The sequence below is a fragment of the Neopsephotus bourkii genome, unplaced genomic scaffold, assembly GCF_033783945.1.
Source record: "Neopsephotus bourkii isolate Nb327-2 ecotype Australia unplaced genomic scaffold, CSIRO-AGI_Nbou_v1 NB_168, whole genome shotgun sequence".
Taxonomy (NCBI): domain Eukaryota; kingdom Metazoa; phylum Chordata; class Aves; order Psittaciformes; family Psittacidae; genus Neopsephotus; species Neopsephotus bourkii.
The window spans coordinates 2,801,368-2,819,253 of NW_026900684.1; the positions used below are offsets into that span (position 1 = coordinate 2,801,368).

Genomic DNA, 17,886 nt, shown 5'->3' on the forward strand with positions numbered 1-17,886 from the left:
TAGAATGCTGCTTAGCACTTCTGGAATTAAGCCTTGCAGATAGAGCTTATTTATGTTGTGTGAACTAACTATTCCTGTTTATGTTGTTCAGTATTTTTCTGATATAGAAGCCTAAAATAAATCACAGCAGCACACTTAGCACACTGATTCTGTCCGGTGTGAATGATGTCTGCCAGTGGCGTTGGGCATGTCACAGTTCCATTTTCACACAGAATGGAAGCAAAATACTTCTCTGATTTTAATATTAAAAGTCCAGTACAGATCCAGCAATGCATCCTACTTTAAATACTTCAGCATTATTTTGGAGCAATATTTGCTTGCAAAGGAAATTCTTCAAAACCTTCATGTAAGAATCTCTTACATTATTTCTTACCGCCTTTGAATTTAGATAAGTGAAATATGGAATATAAACAATTGTGAATCTAATTCTTGGATTTCTGTAAGTAAGAGAAAGCAAACCTGACTTTTAAAAACTGTTATAATTGGCAGGTAAGTAATAAGTACTTCATTTTAGATGTTCCATTCTGAGAAATTAGTCGCACATTGATTAGGTGACCTAGTTCTTTTTTTTTTTTTTTTTTTTAATCCCTTTAAGAAGGCAGCTTTTCCATGTGCCACAAAAAGTCAAATAGAAGCAAGGAAGATGTGTAATAGGAACTATTTCCCTTCTCTTGCTCAGTGATACTTTTGTAAGCAAAGCTATTTCCAGCATCATAGAATCATAGAACGATTAGAGTTGGAAGGGTCCTTAAAGATCATCAAATTCCAACCCCTCTGCCACAGGGGAATTAAAAGTCATCCGTGATTTCCTTTAGTCTTAAATTAGATGCATTCCTCCTTTCTCTCTCCTCTACTCTCTTTCTTCCTTGTCCCTGATAGAGAAAAGGGAGAAAGTCCAGTTATTTTATATAAAATTTAGTTATTTTAAACAATCTCCCATAATTTGATGTAGAAAATTAATTTCCCTTTTTTTTTTTTTCATAAATAAAAAGACCTACTGAAGTCCACCAGTGTATGGTGCACTGGTCAAATGGGCTCAGAGATGCCAATACCACTTTGGCCATCAAACCAGCCAGCTGAGGCTCGGAAGTGGATAACAATGAAGTAAATTATTAGCTCTTTGCATAATTTACTTTCTTGTAGCATGAAGGTAGGCTGCTGTTGGAGCTGTTGAACTGTTCTCTTTGTGTTTTCACTGTGGAAGTGTACAGGAGCACACTGCCAAAGCCATTCACTAAATATGTAGACTTTATAGAAATTTTAGAAGCCACCTCAGGAATGTAAGCAGGTGAAAGGGCTCTCATGGTATCCACTTTAAAATTAGGGGTTTTTAGTGACCAGCTTTTGTGCAAACCACTGCCATTTTCAGCAGGGAGAGGATTTAATTGTCATCCTGAAATCACTGCTCATACCTTCCTACCAGGACTAGAAAAAAATATTCTAGGACTGTATTTGTAAATACTTCCCTTCTAGTTTGTCAGGGTCTTATTTTTTTCTTTTGTCTGGTTCTGAAGAGGCCAGAGTAGATGGAATTGACCTGATGTTAGCTTGTAAGAGGCTTTCGATTACGTCTTACACAAGAGGCTGTCATGGAAACTTAGTAAACATGGGGTGAAAGGTAAAGCCTTGTTACTGATTAAAACAGCTTAAAACAAGAGTAAATAAAACCAGCAAACTTCATACCTTTTGCATTCTGGCATGGAAAATGACTGTTAATGACATACTTCAGGAATGAAGTAGAAATGAAGTTAAGAGAAATTTTCCAGACAAAATCATTTTTTCATAAGAAAACTGAATATTCATTAAAGATAGTAAATGGAAAAATTTCCCTTTTTTGATACAGGGAAAAAAACCCACAAAAACAAACTACTTTTAGTCTTTCCAATTGAAAGATTTTTAAAGAAAAACAAAAGCAAAAAAACACCATCAAAACCCCCTCACAGGTATTGCCATAACATGAAAAAATGCAAGCAAGCTGAGAAAAGAGATTATTTGGCTGGGGCAGTGCGAAGACTAATTTGAAGGGTAACAGTCCTATATTGCAGAAGGACTGAGAAAAATATTCAGTTGGTTAAATCGGGTAATGAAGCAAGTGATAACCAGAACAAGGCAACCTTAAAAAACTGTAAAGGAAACATATTCAAAAGAACTAAAAAAGTACTATCTTTGTGAATAATAATATGACATTTAATAATAAATATCTCAGAATCTCATTATTTGGATAAGAACCTTGGTAAGTTTGTTTTTTAAAGAAGTTTTGAGATATAAGTATTACTTTAAAATAATGTCAGTTGTATTTACATAGGCTCGGATAATTACTGTGAAATGTTTCCCAGTTACCTACCTAAATTGCCATTAGGAGATATACATGGTCAGTAGTGTGTTACCACACATTTAGCTCAAACATTGACTGTTGTCAGAAATGGAATATTTTTATCTTTTTTTAAAGTTTGCTTCAGTCTGAGATGTTGTGAGTTCCATCAGCCTCATGGAAAAGCAGGATAAGATGTTATCCAATAACTTACATCTCAAAAAATGTACAGTGTCCTAATTTGTTTTCTGGTAGATCTTTCTTCTCATTCTTACTGAAAAACCATTTGTAACTTCATGCCTTTGAAGAAATGCACTCACGCCTTCACTAGCCTGTGGTCCTTTCCTCATGCTCCTTCCGAAGCTGCAATGCAGAGCCATTTCTTATGCCCCTTTTCCTGGTCTCTGGGGATCTGTGAGGCCACTTCTTTTCAGTCTTGGCAAGAAATGGCATTGTACCTTATTTTCTATTATAGATCAAGTGTTTGTTTCAACTTTGATTTTCTTGGCTTTTCTTTGTATACATTACAAATGTTCGCATCTAAATTTCCTGTCTATATCCTGTATTCAAGGTGTGGATTTGGGCCAAAAGAAGTATGCGTGGATTTTTTTTTATTGAGAGTATGGCTTTAAATAGTTACTTTCCTTCTCCAAGGCTTTTCCAAAAGTCTGATTTTAGACTTGGGGACAGCACTGTGAGTCATCACTACAAACATTTTCTCTAGACCTTTGGGAATATTTAGAATTCAGCAAATGATAGCTAGTAGCTAGCTGCTTGGGACATGCTTGATAGTAGGTTAAATGACTCATTCCTGGGTCAAAATAGTGAGTAGGAATTTGTGCTAATATAGTCCTTCTTCTTATGACATGAAGGTCTGTGGATTTATTCTTAATGCCTGTATTAGGCTAATGGTATATGATTATTTTTAATAGGATGTATTACATTTCTGTTACAGAAGGTCAGGATTTGAGGTATTTTTTCTTTCTAAATGCAAAGTGAAAGATAATTATTACAGAAAAGTTGAAAGAATTAGTAAGTGATTTATTTTAATCTGTACAACACTCTGTAAGAACTAGTTTCAGTAATCCTTTTAAACTGAGAAGGAATCTAAAATATGTTTATATTTTAATCAATATTAAGGGCTTTAAAAAGTGTTAAATTGTAATTTATTTTCTTCAGAAATGATTCTGTTGTAACTTTACAGAGAGCCTATATTACTGTTAAGCTTTATAAAGATTCTCTCTCTTACATTTTTATGGTCATCTTATGTGGGTTAGCACAGAGATTGCATTAATTTTTTTGTGGTAAACTGGATTTTTTTTCTCAGAACCACAAAAATGCTAATTACTTTATTTATCTTGACATAGAAAGGATTCTTGCTGGGACTTGATGAATCCTTTTAGGAATACTAGTATATCTTCCTAAATCCTATCATAGCTGCATGAACTGTACAAACCACATTGCTGTTTTTTCTCTTATACATGTCAAAAGTTGTGTTTGTTACAGTTGGCTGCAAAGTCCTTACTTCCAAGGCAAAGCAGCACATGCTGTACAGAGCACTGTTGATGAATTGCAATGGTTCACTAAGGCCCCAGTTCTGCAAGCTCTTTTGTTCATATTTAACTTCTTTGTGGTATGAGTAGTTACATGGGCAAGCAATTATACGCTTTTGTTAAACGTAAATTTTACATAACCAGTTAGCACCTCTGGTTATGTAAAACTCCACAGCTTTTTGGCCCATAGCTGTGAGGCTGTATCTGTGAGACAATTCAGAGTCAACAGCAAGTCAGAGGACTGTTGGATGAGGCACTTGAGATTAATCCAAGTGTGATATAGTTGCTAAGAAGCAGAAAAGAAACCAGAACCTAACTATAAAGTAATGTTGCTGGTGAAAACACAGTTGGATTTGTAATAGGAAACAAACTGGGAGCCAAAGTGGACTACACAAAATGGATGTATTGCAGCTGTTTTCTGGAGAGAAACAAGAATTTCCTCCAAGAGAAGCTGCGTATGCTATTGAAAGTCACTGCTTCAAGACAGTGCTTGCTGTGCTCAGCCTTGAGACAAAGTATCTTGGGTCTAGTGTCCCTTGCTGGTACCCCACGAGAGCCTCTACCTTTATGAACACTTCTCTCACATTTCTGTGTCACACACCAAATACACCTTTTGGCTCAGCCTACAAAAACTGGGTGCTAACATGGTCATCTTGTAGCTTTGTGAATGCATGATTGAAAACACACACAAAGTACGTCTGAGTGTCCATAGGACCTCTGAACCAAACAGTATATAGTGAGGACATTCTGATCTATCCCACAGGGCTCTAGATCTGGGCAGGACAGACGCAAACTATTTTACTTCATCACCTGGCCAGGAGTCAAGACAGTTGAAGGTTGGAATGCCTTTAGCAGTGTAGCTGCCGTGTGCTCTTGTTCCCAGGATTAAGTTTTAGCAAGTCAAATGAACCATAGGAGCACAGCTCCTATCCATCTTTGTCACTTGTGAGTGGCTTTCCAGCCCCAAGTATGTCAGTAGAGTTTCTACTGTTAATTTAAGGATTGAGGATGAAATTTTGAACTGATTTATACAGCCCATGAAAGACTTGAACTTTTAGTGTCCATAACAAATCTGTACCACAATAAAGTCAAGAGTAAAAATTAGGAGAGGCAGAAAGCAAAAAGGGCTTCAGCTAATACCTAATCTTGTTTCTGGCATTTTCAGTAAAAAGAAGAACCACTTCTGAAGAGGCAATGCCGGAGGAGTCAGCGCCTCAGAGTTAGAAATAGTACCAAAGAAAGTTTGGAGATGTTCTGGAAGTGGATTTTTGCAAACTCTAGAAACCTTATGGTACATTAATTGGATTGCTTTATCCTGTATGTTACACAAAGTAGTTAAATACATAACTAGAGAAATAACTTGCATGGGTACTTTTCTGTTCTGTTTCGGGAGTAAATCCATGTAATATGCAGTGGTGGTGCTCTGCTGTGAAATAATAAGGATGGTGGGCTTTTTTTCTTAATTGTACAGTGAATAAATTGAAAGAGTGCTAGAAATTGCAATAGGTAGTGGGAAAAGATCTGGGATAAAAGGTAATGCCCCTAAAATACTTATTGTGGAAAAGTGTGAATAATCCTTGTGTTCTCATTGTGTACAGTTGGGAGAGTAAGGCTTGGTCCATTCTGTCATTACTATCTAATTCTTCCTGTTTCCAAATTCAGAGTTCTTATTTTTGAATCAAATACCCATCCCAGTGGTATAATTTTGCTTCAGTCTGACCAGGTTTGTGTATTCAATACCAAGAATTGTTTGTCTTGCTCTGAATATGACAACATGTCCTGGATAGCTCTCTGTTAGTTCTGCACACTGCAGGTTGAAATGTGTATCATAAAAATGGAAACAATGCAAATACAATCCCCATAAAACATTTATTTTAGGTGTTTTACAGATGCTATAGGAAGAACTATAATTACAATGAATATGTTTATAGGAATGCAAGTTTGAAATTAAACTATTTTTTAAGCTTGTTGTACCTTCTCAGAAATACAGAATTCCAATTCCCCTATTTAAATTTGGGCCCTGTCCCTGTTACAATTACATCTGTACAGTCTGCATAGTCTTCATTTCTATGTCCACATTTAGAAAGTAGCTGACAGTAGTTGTTAAGGTTTGCATTTTTCGTTTGGGGGGGTTTGTTTGTTTGTTTTGCATTTTTGGGGGGCTGGTTGAGTTTGTGGGTTTTTGTGGGTTTGTTTTTTTGGTTGGTTAGGTTTCAATTATTTATGTATGGTGATACCCCAGACAGTGTTTCCAGCACATCATCATTAACCTGGCTGGACTCTACCAGAAAGTGATTGAAGCCAGGCTAGCATCACACTCAGCTTTTCTGTGGGAGTATCTTGTCCTGGTACCATGGGGAAGATATGTCTGAGAATGGCAAACTTCTAAAAGTTAAATAGAAGTGGAGTCTCTGTATTCAGCAGATTATGAAGCAATCAGAGCTTCTACTTTTTTTTTTAATGAAAGGGATGTTTTCTATGACTAAGCAATAAGTCAATTTATGTATTAAAAATAATTCCTAGTGGATCTATATGGTTAGAAATGATTCAGAATTGGTCTTGAGGGTGTTAACTAAAATCCACACAAGTAATTCTCAAGTCATACATGGACTTGCTAGAGAGTGGTGGTTTGGAATAAAAAATGCCTATATTATTATCATGGTTGAGAATGATGCTCCATGTTTGCATTTAACAATTGCTTTCCATAAGGAAACATTCTTACTGCCATAGGAGTGATGGAAGTAGTAAATGTATTCTAAAGTGTATACTTTTTTAGTCAGCCAATACTAGAACCGTTTCAGTATTTGGTAGAGGTCTTATCTTTCTCTCAAATGTCATGTTCAGTCTCTTTAGATCAAATAAAAGCTAGAGCTGATCTTCTCTGTAAATTGAAGCTCAGTTATATGGGTATAACCTCTTGTTATTCTGAGCGGCTTTTTTGGACTTGGTACTTAGAAAAACATTTCTGTTTAACTTCTAGTGACAAGCAGTGCATCTGAAGCTGTTATTAGGTTTCTGTACATAAAAAAAATGTGTTTCCACACTTAGGAAGATTAGGGAGTTTACTAGACAAGGTTTAGTCCAGCATCCTACCATGTTTGTGGCTCAGAGCTGCCACAGAGTTCAGACCCTTACATCTTCAGGAATGATGGGAATGAATTTAGTGTGTAGCCGGGACTGACCTTTCAGTTTCACTTCTTCCAGAGGAAAAAGGAAAAACTAACATCTTGAAAAGCAGAGCACTGAAATAAACCAAAATATAAAACACTAGTACAGATGCAGGTACCTTTTGTGTTCTCTCCATTGCTTCTTCTTACCATAAGAGGTAGAGATTCCTGATGGAAGAGGAGATGTTCTTCTGTGGTTTGCTCCGGAGTTTTCATTTGTGTCCTGTCTACTTATCCCCACCATCATTCCTTCTTCACTTCCTTTTCACTTGTGTGGCAAATTAGCTCTGCAGGTTTCTGTGCTAAGTAGCCTAAGCACCAGTGGAGGGACTGGTGGAATTCACCGCTGCTGAGAGGAGGGGAAGAATGAATATTGTTACCAGAGAGTCAACAAACATGACCTTTACTCTTCACACCTTTTTGCACTTTTAGAGAAAAATAGTCTTGGATAATGTAAGAAATTACATTTGGACTAGAGGTGGTGAATTATGACCCACCCACATGGAGAATGCTCTTCTTGGAGCCATCTCTCTTTGAATCTGGAATTGCTGAAGAAAGGTTGTAGTTGGCCCTTGCATATGGCCACAGGAAGCAAGACTTTTCATGAAAGAAGAGTTGTCTTCTGTGTCCCTGGAGCACTGGCAGATTTTACACTCAGGAAAAACTAAAGGCTGAGCAAATTGCAGGGGACTGCCACACTAGATGTGTTATTCTCCTTATTTTCTTAGGAAAGACAGTTTAATGATTAGAGGCATAGGGCTTTTCTTTGCAAGGCTGTTATTTTCAGTGTTCTCTCAAGAAAAAGAGATCCTGAAGCACAAGTGTTTAAAGGGAAACAATATGCTGTGAATAATGTTGACTGGAGATGCTGCTACATGTTTGGGGTGAGGTTGTCTGTCACTGGAAGTAATAAAAATACAGCTGCATATTATCCATTGGAGTTTGGTTTATTCTGGAAGCTAATTTTTAAGGCATGGAGGGTTATATATTGTGTCACAGGAATATTTGGACTGTTCTAATTTCAGGCTTCAGCATTTTTACATTTCAAACCATATAAAGGCGAAGAAAATATATGGTGCATCTACCCCAGTTCAACAGAATGGGCTCTAACCAGTTTCTGTAAATATACGATCTTCTCTGTTGTTTCTAATCATAGCAGTACTACATATATTATTCTAAAACTTAGCAAAAGCAATCTTCATGCTATGCTATTACATTCAGGTCTCAAAGCACTGCAAAGAATCCTTTGATATGCTTCAAAGCCAGTTTATTTCTTACATGAGCAGTAGGAAGACTTTGCTTTTGAAGTGGGAGACCGAGTTTGACATCCACATTTTTGCTTTTCCCTCAGGATACGTAAAAGGAGTCCCTGGGGGAAGGTGTGGAGGGTATCCTTACTACAGTATGCATTTCATATGCAAGCAGATAAGTGCGTTTAGATGTAAAAAGTGGCATTCCGTTTGGATTTTTTATTGTGAAGGCTGTGGATATGATTTATCTGAACAGCAGCAAGACTATCTCCCTCCCTCCCTGACCTGCTTTAGCTGGGCAAATAGCTGCCCGGTTTGCAAACCTTCCAATCATCCCGGCTGCAGAGCCTCCACCCCTCAAGCACCAACAGCTCTCGCACCACCTACAGCTCTCTTTTAAAGCAAATATTTTAATAAAATCACTTTCAGTCATTACTCTTCCTTTTAAGACGGTGAAAATTCAGGACTGGGTAAGAAGAGCAGAAGTTTGCCCAGCAGAATTTGCTCTGATCAGGTTTGTAATGAAATTCACTGCTGAATGGAGTAATCTGAAAACAATATAGTTGTTATCATAGAAACTTTGCCTTTAACATGTGCTTTTTGAGTAGCAAGATCTGTGGTATGCAGTATTATATTTAGCTTACATTACAGCATGTTTGTGTCTCTGACAAAGTGCAAATTACAGTGTTAATGTATAGAAGATACAGTTTCTGTTTTTCTTACTAGTCTGATGGGAAGGTGATTCTGCTTTGAATGACTAAACTTTCTTCTCCTGTTTAGACTTCTGTTATAGGTGCTTCTTTCCAGTTTTAGGGCTTTAAGTATTATTCAAATACACTACTTCAAATGTTCCAAGGCACTAGGAGTTTTGTGAAAGTCTTGGGCACAACATCAACTTCAGGGCACTTGCCATAAAACCATGTATTGTTTATGCATGTGTCACACAAATTGTGGACTAGACCTAGTTTTGCTTCATCTCTATATGGATTCTTTTACTTTCATATGTTGTTGCACTAGATGTAATCAATGCAGTAGTGCAATTTTGGATAAGGTTAAATGTACATCAGAGCAAACAGAATTTCTCATAAATTCTATGTATTGAAAACAAAATGTAAACTTTAAATTTTTCAGGAAAATGAGGCTGTATAATCTATATATAACATGTATATATATATATTTTCCCATTTTCAATGTTACTTACTGAAGTGTGGTTTCCCTCATCGGTATGCTGTTTAAATGTTAAACTACTGCACCTAAAATTGATAGTATATTATAGTATACAGTATTAGCTCAACAAAATACTTTATAACTAAACTATCTTGAAGTTACTTTTACTATAGTAATCTTTAAACACACATCTCGATAACAGTATTTAAACTTTTAGAGGTTTTGTATTGCTTTCTAAGAGTTGCTTTCCATTTGAGATTTTTATCTTTTTTATTAGAGCTTTTAATGGAAAATTTTGTAGGAAAAGTTGAATGGCAACTGCAGTAAAACTTTGGATTTTCCCACCTGTAGCTTGGGTTTGATATGTGCTAACTTAAAACACTTATTACATGTAACTATATTGAAATGTTCTTCTAAAGGAAGAGTGTGGTAATACATGCCATAAGTTACTTTTTGCTCCAATATCCACATATTGTTTGCATTTTGTTTTGGGTGGGGGCTGCTAGGTTATTTGTACATAGAAAATGCTTTGCAAAAATGGTAGATTTTACCTGACTGTGAAACAGTAAAAGGAGTTTTAAAGATGAATATAAATTTTGCAGAGGGAGACTTTGTCTTTTGGGTTGTGTTTGTATTTAGAAAATTTTTTTGACACCAAACTTTTCCTGTTAGAAGAGAGCTAACAATAGATGACCATTAAATGTTTAAGATCATTCAGCTGAATGGAAGAGTTGTTATGAATTATAAGGCTGGACTCATCCTCTTGGATTAGCTTTCAAATGAGTGGTGGTCAACCAGTAAATTATGTGGTTCACAACTGGCTAGGAAAGACTGAAATAAAGAAGGGTCTGTCGGCAGCTACTGTAGAAAAAACCCAAGAGAATAAAGAACAAAGGGGATTGGAAAAGTATCTGTGCTTACTAAGGTGCTCTGACAAATATTATGAATGTCCATTAGACATGAGGAAGCTTTTGGAATTCCCTCCCCCCATGTTAGATAGATCTGTTCAATTCCTTTCCTGTCTGTTCTGCCTCTTTGTTGCATGCAGTTGAAGGGATGAAAGTGCAAACCGCAATGTGGATGACATTGCATTTCTTTCTAGGAATGGGTTCAAGGAAGGAGGAGGCTGAACACTGGTCAAGTCTAGGGCAGTTGAACTGGGGCTGAACTTTTTCAGAGGACTGTTGGACATATTCAGTGTTATAGAACAATTTGTAGCTAAAGAAAAACTTAGTCCAGAAGAGGCTTCAGAAGTGCAGTGACCCAGCACATGCAGAGCTAAAGAGCTGCCCGCTTACTTGTACACAGCAAAAGGAACGTGCGAAGGTCAGTCACAAATGGACTTCGCAGGTGTTAGCAACATCTCTGTAAAGCAGACTTCACTGAAGGGGAGCCTAGCACAGGTTTGAATGCATGGGAGAAGCAACCAGTTGGGTCTGCTACTCAGCTTAATTAGAAATAACTCACACTGCTGGTGAGTGCAAGGGCATTTTACTTTTTGGTTTCGTATCACCAGTTTCCTATGATTGAACGCTGTATAAGCTCAGGATTCAATCTTGGCTCTGCTTAAACCACATGAACAACTCAGGCCACCCTGACCGATTGTTTAGGTTCCATGGCTAACACTGTTGTTCAAATGCAGGCAGGTATCCAAGTCTGCTCCAAGAAATGTAGGACGGGTGTCTCAGAGATGCCTCAGAAACACTGTGAGCTCTGTCAGCAGCAGAGGATTATGAGAGCTTATTTTCTCCTTGATTATCCAATATATAATCCCAATATCTTACCAAAACCTCATTTCCCAAGCTGTCCAGTGTGCCTCTCCAAGCTGTCCAGTGTGCCTCAGAAGAGAGCCAGTGATCATCAGCTGTGCAGGATGTTCACCAAGGGTCCAAGCTGTGCTGGTGGAGTTCAGGGCAGCAGAGGTGAAGTGGAAGCAGAGGCCACAACAGTCTGCTAGGATGAAGCAGGCTTAGACTGCAGCAGCAAAAGGAGGAAGTAAAAAGGGGTAATTAGGAAAACAACTGAGACAAAGTAGGAGGGACTATTTTTTTCTGTGTTCACTTACCCTGCTTCGTGTTCCTCTCTGTCTTAAAGTTCAACAAACAAGGAAACCATGAGATCTGGCCAACAATGCCAAGGCAGGAATAAGACCCTTTTTAAAGTGTGTGGTTGCAGTCTGTGTAAACTTATCTAGGACAATGCTGCCACCAAAAGGCACACCCAGCTGTTACTTTCTTTGCTTCAGTAAGTTAGTGTTTGAGCATGGAAACTGCTCAACCACAGTGTTACAATAACCTGCGCCTGTAAGTCAGCACATGTCAGCACTGAGCCAGATCCCAGGTTGCTCTCTCGCAGTAATGGGTAATGCAATAAAGGGTCTGCCTTACAAGAGGCATCTCAGAAAAAGGTTACACTTGTCAGTGATGTCTGAAGACACTTTGTCACTGGTTACCTATGTCATTTGGTCTTGTGTGGAGGCCAAATATCCTCATAAGCTCATCAGTTCCCACTTCTGCACCTTCTTATCAAGACCCTTCGGTGACATGGTCTTGTGTGAGGCATCCATGCCTATGGCAAGGTGATTGGAACTAGATGATCTCAAGGTCTTTTCCAACCTGAACTATTCTATGATTCTATGAAGTGATCAGTACCAGCATCTTGGGATGTCTCAGACAAATCGGAAAGGGGGCCACATCTGAGATATACAACAGTGAGCTTGGCATACAGCAGTAGGAAAACCCTGCCATGTTTCTGCAAGATTGAAATTGTAAGGGCATAGAGTCCACAAGAGTGTTGCTCCCTGTTGCTATAGGCTACAGCCTCATGAGTACATCAATACAACATCCTAAGTGACTGCTACAGCTTCAGAAGTATCATTATGGAAAAAAACATAGTGGCCTTGGCAATACTTGTCAAGCTACATCCTATGGTAGATGAACCTGGCTTTGGGGGAGTGGAGCACCTCAGCCTCAGGCCCAAGGAAAGGCTTCACTTACTGAAGATTTCAGGAGCTACAGCAAGGGATTTTGCCTGAGCAGTTAAGTACTGATTCCCCTCAGAAGAGGCTATGGGTCTCTTCTGTTTGCCACATGCACATCATCTTAGTTCTGAAGCTGGTGTGTGAACTCTCCTTAGCAGATGAAGTCTACATACCATGGGCAGATACTTATCCCTGGGAGGCTGATGGGCTGAAAGGAGTGTAATTGGAGCAGTGCTTTGGAAACGTGCCTCTTGCCTCCAAACGCTGTCCTGGGACCTATTACAGGAATAGGGAGGAAATGGTTCCGCACAGAGATATCTCTCCCCTTCTTTTTCATACCCAAAAATATTTTTTTTCAAGCAATCTAGTATTAGGGTGGCAGTTCCCTTGCTTCTGACTCTCTCCTAGATCAAACACAGTTAAGTGAGCTACCCGTCTTAATGCAAAGTCGTTGCTGTTAGTGGATTGAAGTATAGTGAGTAGAAATGCCCTTTACTGGTCTAGGAGACTGATAAAGATGGGGGAGGAATTTAACACCAGAATATTTTGCCTAAATGAAAAAGATTCTCAGTTCCCTGGAGGGTTCCACTTAACAAATCATGAGTATAGGTATTTATGATATGAGCTGCAAAAACAAACATCAGTTTGGGGAGATGGCAGCTGGTATCTCTTAATTCTTACCAAACTCTTAGTCATCAAAAAAACAATCCAAACAAATATATAAAGAAAAACAGAACTTGTACATTAATGTTACCTGTTTGAGAATTATAGTCTATGGGATGTCAGTGTCCTGCCTCCCAGGCAAATGCTTTGGACCCTCAGCTACCATTTTTTTTTGAGTTGGGAAGCAAGCTGTTCCTAGGAGGCACCTGTATCACAGGCCAGAGAGGTGCTGCTCACCTACTGGCCTCCAGGACCTAGCTGGTCACAAAATCCGACCTTGTGTGCAGGAGCCGATAGCACCCCACACTGTGATGTGCACTCAGAATACTGAAGAACTGCAGTTGGCATGGTATGAGCAGGTTTTGTTAGATGAGAGTTGCACAAGATTTCTTGTAAAGATAATTATTTCTGGGAAACGTCATTGGTGTGGGAGGGAGTAGAAACACTATTTTAATCTGCTTGTAAGCAGTTTTTACTGAAGCAGATTCTAGAGGCAAAATCTATGTATTTGAAGGCTAAAGGAGATTGCATTGGCTTTCTCAGAATGCTGTGTTTTAAAGCTTTTGCTGATTATAGCCTTAGTGTTGGAGTTTTAGGTCTTAAAAATCCGTATTTATGTTGGTGTTGATCCTTATCTTAAAAGTCCTCATGACATGAGATCATAGAAGTGTATCTTGATTCTGTTTTAGAAATGGTTAAGAAGTTGCCATTAGCAAATAAATAGAAACAATTACTTCTTTTTAAAGCAGTGTAGTGAACCTAAAGATAATGGATATCTTTCCCTAGGGGAATAAGTGTTAAATATAAAATTAGAAATACTGAATCCCAAATTTTTTTCCTGGGAGAAGAGCATATGCCAGCTCCTTTAATGTCACAGACGAGTATAAATATATAAATTAGTATGTGTGATTAAAGCTCTTTATGCAAATACATTTTTTCATTGTTTTTCACTGGTGTTTACCTTTTTATGTACTGTAATGATTTTGTTTTATTTCAGAGCTCTACATTCACCATGTTGCCCTGTGGGCCAGCTTTGTCCTTTGTTCGGTGTCTTTTGCGGAAGAAGAATGTCAGTGGTGAAAGTCTCGAGGATTCCAAGTTGTGCCGATGCTTATCAACAATGGACCTTTTAGCCCTGGGAGTAGGAAGTACCCTTGGTGCTGGTGTTTATGTCCTTACTGGAGAAGTAGCCAGATCTGAATCTGGACCTAGCATCGTTGTTTCTTTCCTCATTGCTGCACTAGCATCTGTGATGGCAGGTCTCTGCTACGCTGAGTTTGGTGCTCGTGTTCCCAAGACTGGCTCTGCATATTTGTATACTTACGTAACTGTCGGGGAACTGTGGGCTTTTATCACTGGTTGGAATCTCATTTTATCCTATGTTATAGGTAAGCTTAAGAACAAACACAGGTCTGAAGGGCTTCTGAGGTGGCAGATGTAAGATACAGTTTTGGGTCTGTCTTTTCTGTCTTTGTACTTAGATATTCTTGCTTTTTACTTCTGCTGAGATGAAATGACAAAAGTAATTTGATTAGGCTATGTCCTCCTGTGCATCATCACTGCAGACAGGCTTTTTGCAAGATGCTTTTGTAAACAATGAATCTTCAGCAGAATGAACTCCATACCTTTTATAGAAATCATGTCTGTTCAGTGATGATGCAGAAGAATAAACAGGATTTCATTGCTGTCTATGGTCAGCAACAATGATTTCAGTAAAATCAATAAGCTTCTTTTTTTCCTGAATATACACAGCAAGGATGTTTACAGTGATCCCATCACTATATCTCACTTCAAGAATGCCGTGATGTTTAAGTACTAACTTGTTACTATAGCCTCATGCTAATTAAATAGTGTCCTATCAGGTAATCCCGTAAAATACAGAAGACCAGATCTGAATAAAATCAATGCTTATATGGCAGGTATTCAGATAACATTTGATATTTCAGTGCTTTAGCAGAGATGACATTTTTTGATTTAAAAACATTTTATTCCAGAGGTACGTGTTCCAAGCATTCATTACATTGTGTATAAGCACACCTAGCTGTATATGTATATCTAACTACAGGACTGTTGCCTGATCACTACAAAATCCATATGCCCGAGTACTGTGTTAAAGTGCAGTTCATGATAGTGGAGTTGTAAAAATAAGGTTGTATTTAGCTGTGGCCACATGCAGTCTTTACCATAGGAGAGTATAAATCTGAAATGCTAACTAGCAATATGCATCTTGGTAGTGACTTTTTTTGCTTTATTTCCAGGGGAGACAAACTTTCTTTCTTAAAGTGCTTTCTTAAAGTGCTTTCTTGCATTACTTTATATTGTTTAAAAAAATGTCATATTGTAAATTGAGAAATAAGTGTCTTCCAGAATGACATCAGATATAAATGATACAGAAGTAATTTATGCAATATTTTGGGAATAAATAAGGTGCAAATTTGTATATTTTATTTATAGGATAATATGTTCTAATTTAACTACGTAGAAAAATTCCAAAATGTTTAAACTCAGCAAAATAAAATTACTGTTTTAACACAAGCTCTGCTTTTTTAAATGCAAGTAGCAACATGCTTAGTTTTCTTTCTTTTTCAGTAGAAGTAACTGTATGCCATTGTATGCAAAATCCTAAACATGCATATATTTTGTGAAGGTACATCAAGTGTAGCAAGAGCCTGGAGTAGCACCTTTGATGAACTTCTTGGAAAGCAGATTAGTCATATCTTCAGAACCTACTGCAAAATGAATTACTCTGGGCTAGCAGAGTATCCTGACTTCTTTGCTGTATTCCTTGTATTACTTTTAGCAGGTAAGACAATATGGCTTCGTTTATGGTGGTTGTGATGTCTTACAGACAAAAATGCTAAGTTGTAGTTTGTGTTTTACCAGAAATACCTTAATAATGTTTAAGAAGTTCAGATGCACATTTGTTTATTGACCCAATGACTCTGGGAATTAAATGTATATAATCAAATTCTATGTGCACCCTCTTGTTGAAGCTGGTATATGAAATAATCACTTGTCAGTATTACACAGTTTTGTGGGGGCTTTACGGCTTTATCACTGGTAAAAGCTTTCAGAGGGATGTTGAGGTTAAGCTCTGTAGCTTGATGACGATATGTGCTCTCCTTAAATAACATATCATGCATGTAATGTATACGTGTAAGTTTTTGGGTTTTTTTTTCCCCTAAATTGATAACTTATTAAGTATAAAAATAACTTTCTTCTTTCTAAGTCTTCAAGAGTTGTTTATCCTAGAACTTATTTGGTCTAAAGGGCACCCCAAGGTACTGGTATGGCCGAACAGACCACTTTGAAACCTGACAAAATATTTTAGATCTACTTCACTCAGTTCTGTTTCTTTTTTATCTTTACTCTTGTATCATGTGTTTAAATCACAAAAATTAACATCAACTATATAACTACGTGCTTTTTGAGCTAACAGAAAGCTCAAAAGTATCTTCTGCATGTTTGCATTTAACAACTGTTTTCCATAGGGGAAACGTTCTTACTGCCATAGGAGTGACGGAAGTAGTGTGTTTTAAAGTGTATAGTTTTTTAGTCAGCCAATACTAGAAGCATTTCAATATTCAGTAGAGGTCTTTATCTCAAATATTTGTCATGTTCAGTCTCTTTAGATCAAACAAAAGCTGGGGCTCATCTTTGTAAATTGAAGCTCAGTTATATGGGTATAACCTCTTGTTATTCTGAGCGGCTTTTTTGGACTTGGTACTTAGAAAAACATTTCTGTTCAACTTCTAATGACAGGCAGTGCATCTGAAGCTGTTATTAGGTCTCTGTACATAAAAAGATGAGTTTTCACACTTACAAAGATCAGGGAGTTTACTAGACAAGGTTTAGTCCAGCATCCTGCCATGTTTGTGGCTCAGAGCTGCCACAAACGGAGTTCAGACCCTTACATCTTCAGGAATGATGGGAATGAATTTAGTGTGTAGCTGGAACTGACCTTTCAGTTTCACTTCTTCCAAAGGAAAAAAGGAAAAACTAACATCTTGAAAAGCAGAGCACTGAAATAAACCAAAATATAAAACACTAGTACAGATGCAGGTACCTTTTGTGTTCTCTCCATTGCTTCTTCTTACCATAAGAGGTAGAGATTCCTGATGGAAGAGGAGATGTTCTTCTGTGGTTTGCTCCAGAGTTTTCATTTGTGTCCTGTCTTCTTATCCCCACCATCATTCCTTCTTCACCTCCTTTTCACTTGTGTGGCAAATTAGCTCTGCAGGTTTCTGTGCTAAGCAGCCTAAGCACCAGTGGAGGGACTGGTGGATTCACCGCTGCTGAGAGGAGGGGCAGTGGGCTATGGCTCAAGGTTGATCATGATACAGTGCTTGGATTCTGAGCTGTGCAAATCTCAGTCATAGCAGCAGCCGATGATGATCTACAGAAAATGTTATGTGCTAAGCACAAGGGACAGTGCACAGAAATCTGGTTTGGGGATTTTTTTCCTAGAAAAACGACTTTAAAAATGTGCACGCTGTGTTTCCTACTCTGTTAGACTGATTGAGACAATACCTGTTAGGAAAAACTGAGCTAAAGAAAGCATACGTCTAATTTCAGTAGTAATGCCATTGGTGAAGAAAACTTAAGTGGCTCATATGATAAATTCTATGTTATGATAAAATAGAAAATGTCTCATTAGCAGTCAGAAATTTTCTAGACATTATCTTGAGCGGCTTAAAAGTTTTAGACTTAATCTCTAAATAATGAGGGAAAGCATGTACGGGGTACTAGTGGAGACACTTAGACTGCAAAGAAACTGGAGGTTTTTCCATTGTAT

General features: G+C 37.9%; 1 protein-coding gene and 1 long non-coding RNA gene across 6 annotated transcripts in view; both read left to right on the forward strand.

Moving 5' to 3' along the window:
• LOC133221866 (uncharacterized) overlaps nt 1–17,886 on the forward strand; it is a 120,322-nt gene that overhangs the window by 83,939 nt on the left and 18,497 nt on the right. The gene's annotated exons all lie outside the window — the stretch shown is intronic.
• Nucleotides 1–17,886, forward strand: part of SLC7A2 (solute carrier family 7 member 2) — a 53,322-nt gene that overhangs the window by 22,883 nt on the left and 12,553 nt on the right. For 2 of the 5 annotated variants that reach the window (XM_061370931.1, XM_061370936.1), the window contains exons 2-3: nt 14,089–14,479; nt 15,739–15,894. In XM_061370931.1, the coding sequence (XP_061226915.1) occupies nt 14,104–14,479; nt 15,739–15,894 (532 nt within the window). In that variant the 5' untranslated portion in view covers nt 14,089–14,103. Of the gene's footprint in view, nt 1–8,630; nt 8,796–10,623; nt 10,775–14,088; nt 14,480–15,738; nt 15,895–17,886 lie in introns of those variants that run through there. The other 3 variants (XM_061370927.1, XM_061370949.1, XM_061370945.1) reach the window with 3 other exon arrangements.